The sequence below is a fragment of the Carassius carassius genome, chromosome 9 (genome assembly GCF_963082965.1).
Source record: "Carassius carassius chromosome 9, fCarCar2.1, whole genome shotgun sequence".
Lineage (NCBI taxonomy): Eukaryota > Metazoa > Chordata > Actinopteri > Cypriniformes > Cyprinidae > Carassius > Carassius carassius.
The window spans coordinates 14,292,225-14,306,797 of NC_081763.1; the positions used below are offsets into that span (position 1 = coordinate 14,292,225).

At 37.2% G+C, this 14,573-nt stretch overlaps 1 protein-coding gene across 7 annotated transcripts in view; it reads right to left on the reverse strand.

Annotated features, from left to right (window-relative positions):
• Window positions 1–14,573, reverse strand: part of LOC132149021 (voltage-dependent L-type calcium channel subunit beta-1-like) — a 42,155-nt gene that overhangs the window by 20,655 nt on the left and 6,927 nt on the right. For 6 of the 7 annotated variants that reach the window (XM_059557906.1, XM_059557907.1, XM_059557908.1 and 3 more), the window contains exon 2: window positions 11,730–11,816. In XM_059557906.1, the coding sequence (XP_059413889.1) occupies window positions 11,730–11,816 (87 nt within the window). Of the gene's footprint in view, window positions 1–7,208; window positions 7,436–11,729; window positions 11,817–14,573 lie in introns of those variants that run through there. The other variant, XM_059557910.1, reaches the window with a different exon arrangement.

The window sequence follows — 14,573 nt, forward strand, 5'->3', positions numbered from 1 at the left end:
GAGATGTTATATTTGTAATTGTCAGTATAGTGGTCATAAAGTGGGCTAAATCCAAATCCTGCCAGAAATGAATCACACAAACACGCATGTTTTTCTATCATGGTAGGGATTTTCCACTAATAGTATATTTTTATACTGACCTCATGATATTTCTATCTTCAAACCCTAGGCCAAACCCGTTCTCAGGGCCGGCCCTGACCAATTTGCTGCCCTAGGCAAGATTTTACCTGGTACCCCATGCATCACAGCCCATTTCACCCTGTCATTGTGTTCATGATTTAGCATAATATATATATATATATATATATATATATATATATACATACACACACACACACACACACATTACAGCAGAACTGTTTCCAACACTCATAATAAATCATCATATTAGAATGATTTCTAAAGGATCATGTGATAGACCGGATGTCACATGTGACACTGAAGAATTGAGTAATGATGCTGAAAATTCAGCTTTGCATCACAGAAATAAATGATAATTTAAAGTATAATAAATTGAAAACAAATTATTTTAAATTGTAATAATATATCACAATATTACATTTTTTCTGTATTTTTGATCAAATAAATGCAGGCTTGATGAGCAGAAGAAACTTTTGGCCTGTACTGTATCCCCCCAAAACTGCACAACTGTAGAGTAAAACATTAATAAAAAAGTGATAATAAAAAATGCGTCTTAAAACTGACATGATTGTACAAAATCACAGTCTGGGGACTCAGAACTCAGAACAACTGCTAACATTAAGTTTAAGGTAAAAATAACTGCCATGAAATTATAGTATCTTACTCCTATGCAATAAATTGTTCTTTCACTACATCTCTTTACGTCCTCTATCTTTATCCTCTTCTCTTCTTTTTGGCACTGTATCTATCGCAGACTATGCTCATTTATAATGTGTCATGTAAATTCGGCCTTCAGACACAATCAGGAAACTTTCACCGTGTCTAGAACTGGCGCGAGCTGCCAGGCCCGTTTCTACGAGCTGTGTGTTAACAAAAGCAGTGCTGTCTACTTTGGATGCGGCGTCGGGCACGCTACACAACAAATTACCAACAACTGATCGTGCGCGCGCTCTGTTTCTGACGCACTTCAAGCACTCGATGGGCGGGGGAAGATTGAAGAGCCAGACTTTTTTTTTTTTTTGCTTTATTTGGTAGTATTTCGAATTAATGGCTTTTAAATAGTAGCCTATTATAAAAAAAAAAAAGTAAAAAAAAAAAAATTCACTCGTTCACTCATTCTGGCGCCCCTTTGGATGAGTGGCGCCCTTAGCATTTGCCTATACCGCCTATGCCGCGGGCCGGCCCTGCCCGTTCTGAATGATCACTGGAAGCCACACTGGACCTGTTGGCTGGTCCAGTGTAAGCAGGGTTTCCCATACATTCATTAATTTGTGGTGGCCCGCCACAATATCAATGCTGACCGCCACGGATTGATTCAGATTTTAAAACTATTTAATATGGGTACAATTGTATTTTATTGTAGAGCTGCGCGCTGCTTGCTCCCTCCCTCTCACAAAATGACAACGGAGGCACGCAGACTAGCCCCTCCTCTTCGAACACGATCTGAATCAAAACATGAGCATGCGTTAGTTACAGATTGTTGCCGGTGCTTAAAGGCCATGTTGCAGGTTAACCACCACTTTCGATTAATGGGTACATAAATCACTCAATATATGTATATCATTTTTAAAATGTCTCAAAAATAGTCTTAAAGACCTATTTTTTAAGTTATTGGTATTAACGTTTTTTTATGCAACTCGGCGATGACGTCTCGTTGGGGAGAAGTCGAGGAAAGGTAGACTCAGTCTAGTATGATGCCACGTTCCAGGCAACCCGTAACCCGTGTTTTTCCAACCTTAAACCCGTGAAAGTGCACAGGAACGGCAATCAAACTCGTGTGACTTCCCACCCGTGAACTCGTGTCTCGTACTAGATTGATGTACTCCGAGTTCCGAGGTCACACAGCTCGCGAAACAACGATGGAGGCCCTACGAATAATACTGCCTACGGATGCAGTGTTTATGCAAGTGGCACACGTTGAAAAAACGATTTTAGGTCAATGTACCGTTGCAATAAAAAAAATAATAATCTAGTTACAATTCCTTGCACTCAGAAAGTTTGGCGTAATTTGCCTGGAACGGAACAAAGTCGTTAGTCGTGGTATGAAATAGTGATTACGAGCTCAAAAACCTGCCTGGAACGCAGCATCAGTACTAACGTTATAGCGACTGACCGTGCGTTTGGGTCGCAGTTGGTCGATATCTATCTATCTGTCTGTCTGTCTATCTATCTATATATGTAGTCTATCTAGCTATATATGTAGTCTATCTATCTATATATATCTATGTATTTATCTATTTATCTATAATCTGCACTACTCTCGTCTACTACTCGTCTCTCTCTAGTCACTCTCAATGCTCTCAAGGCGGGCTTTGGTAAGTTAAATTCTCTCCCCAACGTGACGTGATGCAATGCATTATGGGGGAAAGGAGACCGCTGTAAGATAGTACCTACTTTTTCGTATTATATTCCGTTTTGTGATACCCAACAACATAAAATACATTGGATAACAGTTTAAATGTTTATTACCATCAAGCAAATTGCACAAATTCGTAAAAAATTTACCCTGCAACACGGCCTTTAATGCTTATTCCCCCAGCGAAGATTCCAGAATCAAATCCGGAGTTGAATGGTTAGTAATGAACCCTGTTGCTCAACATAACTCTGAGAAGTTAGTCAATGTTAAGCGCTGTCGCGTTTCCATCACAGATTCACGCAAAACTTTTGTGTTTTTTTTCTAAATATCGATAAACAACTATTGCGAAATGACGGCGTTTCCATTAACCGATGTAATGTGACTAAAACGTCATTTTTTTTCCTCTCGCGATCAGTCATTCCAAAAATCATGGCAACGGACGTTGGTAGGTTTATATATATCACAGCCACCAGACTAGACATTATATTATTATTATCTCCAGGTTCAGGTTGGTGTGTGTGTGAGCCTGTGTGTGTCTGAGTCTGTGTGTGTGTGTGAGTCTTTTTGAATGTTTGAGTGTGTGAGCCTGTGTTTGAGTGTGTCAGTAAGTTTGTGAGTTTGAGTGTGTGTGTGTGTGTCCATCTCCAGGTCCAGGTTTGTGTGTTTGAGCAAAATTTGCAACAAGAAGTCTGTGGAGCAGTCATAGCATAGAAAGTGTAGCAATGGCATAGCAATTTAGCAATAGCAATGTCTTTAAAGGGATAGTTCACCCAAAAATGAAAATTCTATCATCGTTTACTCACCCTCAAGTTGTTCCAAACCTGTATGAGTTTCTTTGTTCTGCTGAACACAAAGGTAGACATTTGGAAGAATGTTTGTACCCAAACAGATCTCGGTCCCCATTGACTACCATAGTATATATTTTTTCCTACTATGGAAGTCAATGGGGACCGAGATCTGTTTGATTCTGTCATTCTTCCAAATATCTTCCTTTGTGTTCAACAGAACAAAGAAACTCATACAGGTTTGGAACAACTTGAGGGTGAGTAAACGATGATAGAATTTTAATTTTTGGGTGAACTATCCCTTTAAGGTATCTGACACTAAGTGTTGGCAATTGAAATGTGTACTTGTCAATAAAAATATATGATATATATATGATATATACATATATATATATGATATATTTACCTTAACCCCCCCCCTCCCCCTTCCCCGGTCCCCAAACACCACACCATCGCAAATAGAATCTAATTCTGTGGGAAACACTGGTAAGTGATTTCAGGTTTTACGATCCTTGCTGGGAAATTTGATGCCTAAAATAGGGAACCTGACACACACCAATGTTTACTGAGCTATCTAAATGGGGACATTCCATAGATGTCTATTGTTTTAATAAACTGCAAGTTATAAATACAATATTCTAAACCTTAGTAATAATGCAAAGTATTTCAGTTTTGAAAAATAAAATCTAACTTCACTGGGCTAAAATGTTCCAAATGACATTTTCCACTGGTAGCTAGACTAATACAATTTCAAATAAAACAATTTCCCTCAGACTACAAGTTTTAGGACAGTACAGTATCAGTAAAAAAAGCAAATCACAGGTGAGACACTGCAGGTGAATAGGGTAAAAAAAGGAACTAATAGTTATCACCTTACTCTCCCAGTTGATTGGTTACATTGATTGTTGCAAAAAAAGTTTGTATTACAAGTTTTCTAAAATGCTATGTTTAAATATGCAAATTAGGCATTATTTAATGAAATATGTGCTAATTTGCATAAATGTCTAGTAAAAAAATATGAACACTAGATGAAGTCAGTTTCAGAATTTTTTTTTTTTTTTGACATATTAGAGTCAAATGTTTTTACAGAGGGAATTCTGGGTATCTCCTTTTTGTCACTTCAGAAAATACTTTGAACAGAAAACAATATATTTTCACAATTTTAGGGGGAATAAAATGTTGTATATAATCAAGGAAAATATATATGAACAAATCCCTCTGTAAAAACCTTTAGAATATAAACAAGAATAAAAATGTAATGTTTGGTGTGTGAAAGTGCTACTGAAGTGGAGATTTATGGCTCAGTGTTGGAGAAAAACCTCACGTTGAGAAAACAGCCTGAATACAGACAATATGTATTGTAATACTTACAATAGAGAAATATGTATTGTAATTGAAATCTATTGACACAAACAGATAAAGTGCTATAAAAGAAACACTTAATGGTGTCTTTTGGATGTTTTCCTTCCACTAGTTTGAAAAAGCACTTTATGAAAAGCCAAAAATCTCAAAATTGACAGGTGCTTGAAAAAAACAGCGTTTTTGCCTGCAGTGTCTCCCCTTAAGAAGATAACCTTTTATTATGACCATGTAGAAAGGAAATTAATTACACAACAATTAGAAAGTTCTATTAAAAATATCACAGAAAATACCTTTCAGGCACAGTGCTGAACAATGCTAACCAGCTAATAGAAAAGATCCAGTGAATGGAAATTTATTTAGGTTATTAAGAAATTAAAAATCATTTTTTTGGTTCCTAAGTTTAATAATAACTAATCACAGTTGAAATAATCCCAGATTTCATTCATTTACTCATTTTTGTGCACTCATGCTTCATGCAATCTCTCATTGCATTAATTCTGGTATTTGCACCTCGGCCCTGGTTTGTGTAACTGTCAGCCGCCTATGTGTTTGGCAGTTTTCAGTGTGTTCAGTGTATGTTAAGATAAAAAAATGCAGATTACTACATCAAATAACTTCTCAGTTTAAAAAAATCATGGTTACAGTACTTACACTTAAAATGGAAGTATTCAAAACACATTTAAATACATTTTCAAACTATCTGTTATCAAACTTCATATTTTTCCAAAATGTTTCTTCTTCAGGGTTATACAACTATACAGTACTCTAATGGTGAGTAGAAAAATAAACAGTGTAAGTTCTTTCCAAATTATGTTTTCCAAAAGTTTTAAGATTTTTATTTTTCACATCCAGTTTGACACTGGTGGTTGAGATTTTCTACTTCAAAGATGTTTAAAGAAATTTGAAAAAAGCGCTATACAAACATAACACAACAATAAATAAATAAACAGACAAACAAGTTAAATTGTTTTATAGAATTTGGGTAATATCAACTAATCAGTATTATGGTTTTATTCTGCTTTCTAAATAACTTTCAAAAGACTAAAAGTCTAAAATCATGAGATTAATCACAATAGTTTTATGATTCTCTTGAGGTTTATATTTACCAGGACTCACAGTGTTACATATAGTTATAGTTACAGTGTTAGAGTTATATTTCACGTTACAAGTAGGGTTTTACACATATAAATGACTGCCTTTTACAATTCAGAAAGGGGGCAAGTGAATCACTATGTCTGGGCGTCCATATCAAAGTGTTTAACCCCCGCAGTGATTCTGATAAAAGAAACAAACAGAGGATCATACAACATACTGTTTGCTTCACTGATGTTTAAAATAACATGTGGATCAGTTTACGTACTTTTACTGTTTACAGAGTTCAGTACAGAGTGTAACGTGAGAGAGTCACAATGCATGTCGCTTCTGGAAATGTGCAACAAAACCATATGCTTCTGAATTAATTTGTTGCCAAAGCACTACATGGACAAATTATGCATTATTTGTCCTTATGACACACAGCTGAAATGTTCCGGGTATTAAGTGAACAGTCTACACAGAATGACAAATAATGGTAAGCACATGCATACAAGCAGATAATATTCATGTATGAATGCACTGACCCCTACAGCGAAGATTAGGATGCTTCTGAACAAACCCTGAATTCTGTTTGCTCAAGCAAGCATCTGATACCAGCCTTCACAATCTGCATCAGTCTGATCCTGGACACTCAGAAATCTTCAAGCCACCTTAGCAATAAATCACAGCTTTATTATTCCACAGAATCTGACCATCAAACTTGAAAAGACACATTTAATGCCAGATCACATTTAGAGATTAATAAGCTGCAGTGAAAAGACAGTAAGACTAAACCTGTTGATGACTCAAAAGACCCGATTTTTTACCAAATACATAGATTTTCCTTCAGCTTTTCACCTGCTCTTTCACATTCCATCACAGCATTTTAGCATTTTAAATGCTCAAGATGGTTGTGAAAGGCTCATCTAGCGATTCAACTCAATGTTGCCTGAAAAGACACCTGCAAAGATATGTTTTCACTGATATTTATCATTCCACCTCAACAAAAAGCTCCTTTAAAAGCTCAGTAAACATAATTAGCATTGTCAAAACATAATAGATCACATTCGATGCAGTTCTATAATGACTTTATGAACACCTCTGTTAGTTGGTACACGTGATTTGGTTACATAATAACACTGCATGGGTGCAAAGACCAGACGGAAACCCAGGCAAAGGGCCCTGTGACAAGGCAGCCAGTACCAGCTAACCCTGAGCAGTGCTGGAGGTCTAATTTAAACCCAGCAGGCCTAAGCAGCTGCCCAGCCCAAAATGGAATCAAACCACAGCATGAGAGAGACAGAAGGAGAGAGAGAAGGAGAGAGAGAGACAGAGAGAGGGAGACAATAAAAGGAGAAAGAGGTACAGAGAAGGTGCAAGATTGATAAGAAAAGATCCATATTTCCAAGGTAGTTTTTTTTGACACAGTTAATAGTATGCTTAATTAACCACCACACAAACTCACATGGACATTTCCGGGTGTTTCTTACCATAGCGGGCCTCTGAATCCGTGCGTTGGTCTCCATGGCACTCGCTCCTTGCCACGGTAACACAGAGTCACACCCAAAGATCAGAGTTCAGGCTGAACACGATGTGTGTGTATGTCACACGAGGGTTTGTATTAATGTGTGTGTAGCCGTGATGGGTGTGTGTTGCAAAAGTTAGCCAGGGGACTATACGTGTGTGTCAGGGATTGACCAATTGCTCTGCTAACCTCATCACCCCCTCCTGGCTCATTCTGACACTCACAAACACACACACACACACAAACACACACACAGCTGAAACTTGTACTCATTTTCCAAGTTGAAGGCAGTAAAGAGAGAGGGAGAGAGAGAGAGAATTGGGGAGGGGTAGGGGGGTCAAATTGCAGGACTTGTGCTACATTTGCAGACTGAGGGGTTAAATTTAGCTGTGACAGGCAGGGGCAGATCTCTCTCTCTCTCTCTCTCTCTCACTCAGACTCTCCCATGTTTAGCTCCGGTATAGAGTGGGAAAGTAAACGTCAGAGACAGAAAGAAAGAAAGAAAGAAAGAAAGAAAGAAAGAAAGAAGGAGATAGTGAGAGACCCTTTTAAAGGATCCCCTCTCTGACAGAAGGCCACCTGTCTCATTGTGTCTGTTACCGGTGGATCCCACACACCATTTAGTCAGTCACTCCACCTGAGGTTGACTCACTCAAGTAGAACTGCTTCATTTAGTTCAAAATCACCTGCGTGTGCCCTTGTTAATAGTGATAAGCTGACTGATAAACCGGGTAATATTTGAACATTTTGAGATTATCGGTCAATAACAGTGCCTGCAGAAGCATTTGTTTTTGTTTTGAAAATGTATGATTGTTTTCTACTGTTTGCTTGAGCCAATTGTGTTTGTCTATTGTTGTGAAATAATTGAAAATCAGTTCAAATTTTATATTCAATTTATGCGGAAATTTATGGTAAAATCCACATTTTCTTTAAACTTCCAATATTCACATAATTTTCCTGCAACTGTGTATAATCTTATGCAGTGCAGTTATTGGCCTCAGTCATTGAAAATACAGCATAAATTTAGACTTTCAGAGTCCCAGTGTACACTATATGCTGGCATCCTCAATGGGTATGTGCTCATCAGAACCACTAGAGGGCGACCTTTGACCCGCAGGAACTTCCTGTTCAACACCACTCACCCGTCACTTCACCACATTCACACTGCTTCCCAATGTGCCAACGTACACCATGACCTTAAAGTATGAACTTTTTTGGTGAGGAAAAAATTTATACACTTTTGAGTGTGAGGTAGAAGAGTATTTATTTATTTTTGTTGTGAGGTAGAAGAGTAGGCAAGCTTGACCTACTATAACGTCATACAATTGCTTCTTTAACGGACTGCTCTGTTGCATATAGTTACACAGATCCTGTCACTGTAAACTGGCCTGTCAGTCATCTTGTCACTGTTTATATCCTCCACATTTCATTTAACTTCCTACCATATCTGAGAGAGAGAAGTAGCATGTTAATCTAGAGTAGAACTCTACTCATATTTTATTTATAATAATGCATTTAAAAGTTAACGACCAAACGGATGTTTATAAAAGTTTACATTGCTGTTGCAGATGAAATATAACACAGACAACATTAAATAAATAAATACTTTTTTACCAGGTTAAATGTTGATTATTAGTAACTCAAACCCCTTTTTTTAAGCCTCTCTACTTAACCGTTGGTCGCGCGCATCCACCATCTTTTAATTATTATTTTTTTTTCATGATTGTAGTTCTCAACCAAATCATTAGTCAAAACGCAAAGGACTGTGGGTCATATTAGGATGTGGATGGATCCACACTTCAAATATCTCCCTGAAATAGTAGACCATACGGGGACTTTTGGCATAGGCTACTCTTTTCAACTATGCTTTAATGTCACATAGTATTTAGGATGGATAGTCTGAACATTGGGACCCAGACTCTCATTCTGACGACACCCATTCACTACAGAGGATCCATTGGAGTGCAAGTAATGTAATGCAAAACTCATCTACATCTTGGACAGCCTGAGGGTGAGTACATTTTCTGTGAATTTCCAATTTTGGGGGAACTATTCCTTTAAAAGTGCTGTTGCAAAAACATATTGTTTAATTATCAGGTACAGACAGAAGGTGGAAAGACTAAAATATAATACAAAAACCATAACTAACTTAATAAATGGACTGGGAACGCTTGTATTTATCCAGCAATAAAACCATAGAGATAAATATAAAAGTGCCACTCCAGACAAAACAGATATAACCCAGACGAACAAACACAGTAAACAACTCATGCAAACACGTGCAAACACACACACATGCACTGAAGCAGATAGCACGCAGCGGCTTTTGTGTGACATCAGGTGTGACCATGGCATAAAGGGAAATGTGAGGTGATGTTCTGTTGTGCAGCTGCCATTTGAAGCCGTGATCAAACAAACCAGCCAGTCCTCAGAGAGCCAAGAAGCACTCTACCTCAGCACCAAAACCACGGAGATCTGATCTAATAGCATCCAAACCTAATGGGAAAATTACAGAGCGATCCATCAGGAGAGCCAGTGGGGATAAGGGAGTCAATTATTCAGGGGTCTCATCCTAATAATCTCTGGCTTGAGAACAACACCCATTAACTCACAACACAATAATGTGTGTGTATCTGACAGTGGGACTGATATGGACCTGGTTGCTACCACACGTTTTTGTCAGCAATCAACATATCGGCCTACACATCCATACAAACACACACACACACACACACACACACACACACACACACACACACTTGCGGTTACGGGGAATCTCTATAGGAGTAATGGTTTTTATACTGTACAAACTGTATTTTCTTTCGCCCTACACCTAAACTTACCCCTTATAGAAAACTACTGGCAATTTTTGAATTTCATAAAACATTTTTATGTTTTTTTAAGCCTTTTGCTTTACGGGGATACATTTGTGTACTCATAAACCATATATACCAGTACACACACACACACACACACACACACACGAGCTATATACACAAGCACAATAATCCATTTGCCTCCTCCTCTTCCGACTGTGCAGCATGCTGCGGGGAGATTCAGGGCCCAGTCACCATGGAAACCTGGCCAGTATAAGAGCACAACTGTGTGTGTGTGTGTGTGTATTTGTTCATATGTGTATATGTGTGGGCGTGTATGAGACCAAGGCCTACACAGGTTTTCATATTTTCAGCTGCCAAAGAGGGGGCAGACACACACGGAAACGTACTAAACAATCATAAATATTCATGAATCTTCTAAAGTGCATCCTTACAGGAGCACTAAATATCTTCACCTTTGAAGGTACACATGTAAGAAGAATACATTTTATGCACACGTATATTTGAAGATGGGCAGGACTCAACCTTTCCATTCTGCATTAGGGTGGGGGTAAAGTTCCCCCAGGGAAGGAGGAGGGGAGGAGGTACTTTAGCATGAAACCCCTTGTGGATGGGCAAATGTCGTACAGCAGGGCCTATGAGTACTGCGTGACACAGAAACATTGCTGAAAATGTCAGGTTGACAGAAAAAGAAAAATACAAAGAAAAAGAACTTGATACGAACTATATACTGCCTACTACAGGACCTGATTACATTTAGGGTTGCACCAATATTATATTTATGACCAAAATGATAAGCCAATAATTACTTTCAAAGCCCATTAACTGATGCAGTTAATTCTGTTTTTTTTTTCTATATAAAAAAATCTAAAACCTAAAATCAATTGTTTTAAAAGTTAAAACTGAATTTTGACATCACAACATGAATATATATATATATATATATATATATATATATATATATATATATATATATATATAAAATAAACTAGTATGACAAATGGATCTTCGTTTTGAGATTCACTAAAGATCCCATTTAACAGAATTATTAAACTATTAATTAATCCATTTCTGTACTTAGGAATTTCCTTCAGGTGAATGCTAAATGATGGCAAAGGCAATTTTGGTGTAAAAAATAGTAGAATTAAACATGCACATTCATTCACAAACATGCGTATTCAAAATACACTATTTTAAGGTTTGCTTATAGTAAAAATATTTTTAATAGAAATTAATACTTATTTAATGCATTAAAAATGTATATTTTTACATTTAAAATTGATATATTACATTTAAAATTGTACAAAGGATTTCTATATTTCAGTTCTGTTCTCTTGAAAAGTGTATCATGGTTTCCACAAAAATATTAAGCATCCATTGTGTGTGCATATATATATATATATATACACATACAGTGGGTATAGAAAAGAATCACCCACTTTAAAATAGCCACATGAAAAAGAGAAGATCTGCACGAACACCCACAGATCAACAGCAAAATGCATCTATAAATGCATGTAACAGTTTTAAAATGGATGCTGAAAATCTAAGAACTAGATTACATGGTGCATGATGGTTCAAAAAGGGGAATTATACCTCACATGACTTCTGCGACTGAGGCAAGAGTGAAAGAAATTTGGGCATCTTACCTGTCGGACAAAGCTGTTAGAAGTTGTGTCTGAGGAGGTGCTGCCATCTGAACGTTTGAAACGGCTCTTCCTCTTTGCATACTTCCCCTGAAACATTAGAGAGAAAGGAATTAGAAAAGAATAGACACTTTTTTGTATTCGTGCTCACTCACACACACACACACATACAATGTGGATTTTAGGCCCTGTCTCTGTGTCCAGATATGATTACCCATAATTACTCATTTCCCCCAGTGTTCTCTGGAAATCAGTAATCTGATTGGCCATAACATTGGCCAATGGCCTGGCTGCCCTCGGCAGAGCCCTCTATGTGGCATTCATAGGCGCCAGACTCCATTGCCATGGAGACCAGAAGAAGGCTAATTGGGTTTGATGGCACTAAAAGACCCTGATAGATCAGGCAACACTGTAATATGATCAAAACCTGCATTAACAGAGATACACACAAGCTTTCTGACACAAATGCTTGGAAAAACCATTGTTTTTCTTTACCTGAAACCCACGACTCCTTCCCCTTTTAATCAGGTAAAATGTCTAAATCTCTACAACAATATATATTAGTGGTGGGCCGTTATTGGCATTAACGTGAGACTCTTATTGGGCGATTAAAAAAATATCGCCATTAATCTATTCTCAAAGTTGGGTTGGGAGCTGGGTCTATACTACGCGAGCTATGATGACTTTCACCTTGATATTTTAGCGCGGATGTATACCTAGCAGAATCTGTAGGGGGTGAGAACATGTCTTTAAACCTGTGTGTATGCCTACTGTGAAATTCCCACATCAAACGTGACGTGCTAACATGGATGCAGCTAAGATGCCGCCGGGTTTGCTTAAGGGAATTTTTTTTTTTTTAAAGAAGCTTCCCAATGGAAACCTCGACAAGACGCACGCATGTTTCACACATAATCCGTCTGCAGTGAGTATGCAGTCCGTGTGCATTTCATATGTGGTGCAGAAGCAGCATGGACTCGATGTGCTTTCACACAGGTCGCGTTTGCAGTCCGCTACTGTACATGAACGATCGCTGCACTGCTGCAGACACAACGCTTCTGGAACGCACTGACGGACCGCAACCGTGTGAACGCTGGAATCCGTTTACATGGGTGCGTAAAAAAATATGAAACGCATACGTACTGCAGACGGATTATGTGTGAAACAGGCGTAAGGTTGTTTGCACCTTGTGCAATGTGGAATTCGTTTACAGCTTTCTCAAGCAGTTTGTGATGCATTTTGGAAACAGGAGATGAGCCCCTGGTCTAATGCACCACCTGGCTTGAGAAACCCGTTCTCAAAGACTTAACGTTACTGTTAGTCATTATTTTATTTGGGTAGCACACATATTCTGAATGTCTTCGGCAGAATTCAAATGAGCAATTTTAATCTAGATTAATCTACAGTGAGATTAATCTAGATTTAAAAAATTAATCTATGCCCACCACTAATATATATATATATATATATATATATATATATATAAATAAATATATAAATAAATAAATAAATATATTTATATTAGGGGTGGCATGGTACATGAAAAAAAAAAAAAAAAAAGCTTGTCTCGGTTCGTGTGTCCATCTGTAACGATCGGGAACACAGGAGACTAGAGATCCAAGAGCAGTGTGAGTTTTATTGGGTAATCCAAAATCAAAATCCAAAAACAGGCAAAAGGTCATAATCAGAAACATCCATCCAAAAACAAAACAAAGAGGAACAAGAAACTAGAACCACAAGGGACCGCGAGGAAACTAGGTGACGGAAAGTAAGGACTCCATGAAACAAACAGAAACAGACCGGTTTAAATAGGCAGGGTAATGACTATGAAGTGAAGACACCTGAGTGCAATTAAAACCCCTTAACTGTCACTCACGTTTTTGAAGATAGACTTGAATGTGCATGATACAAACCTAAATTTTTATAATTCATGACTGAAAACATTTTGTAACATGATTTTTATGTGCCATTTACATGGTAATGCAATGTCTGATTTTAAAATGGGTTTTAAAGGATGAATTTTGAGATTTTAAGTTTTCAGTCGATATATAACTTCTGATGATTTCTAAAATGTGATAGAAAAAAAGGCAACGAAAGAAGTCTTTTTTTTAAACAAAGGTCAAAACTCCTTTTGTAATGTAGATTTCTGAGGGTGCACTCTTGTCATAAATTAGTCTATTACTTTTCCTACATAATTTTTAACAAAAAATATTGGTAAAACATATATTTGGGAGTCTTAGACCTTTCCAACGATATATAGTTTGTCAAGATTAGATTAGATTTGATTGTAATATAGTATAGTCAACGTAGGCATCCCGTATTCGGGACAGGGTGACAGTAAACAGGTTAACAGGAGTGCAATTACTGTGATGAAGGGACAAGGCCTTGTGGGAATTGTAGTGCCTGCGGTGAGGTGTCTATGGGGATTAAGACCACTAGTGGAGAAAATGTTGTAAAAGTGAAAGTAAAGTGCCTAACGAGTGTTTAATAATGAAAAAAGTACTTATAATTTTTATAAATATAATTATTTATAATCTGTTATTATTGCATCCTCTTAATGTACAACAATACTGAGGTGCAAATAGGCCTAGTATGCATCTGCCAGTATAAAGTATAAATAGCATCTAATTATTATTTACACTTAGCCTGTTGCAAAGAACTGCTACTTCTATATGGCAAATAAAATATATCACGATTTTAACACTTAGTGTAAATAGCCGCTGCCGTACTTTTCTTACCCTATTGGCAAATCATCTGTAAAATCCACTTAAATTTTTATTATTATTTTTATATATATATATATATATATTTTTTTTTTTTTGCCTGTGAGATACCATGAAAATGAATAGC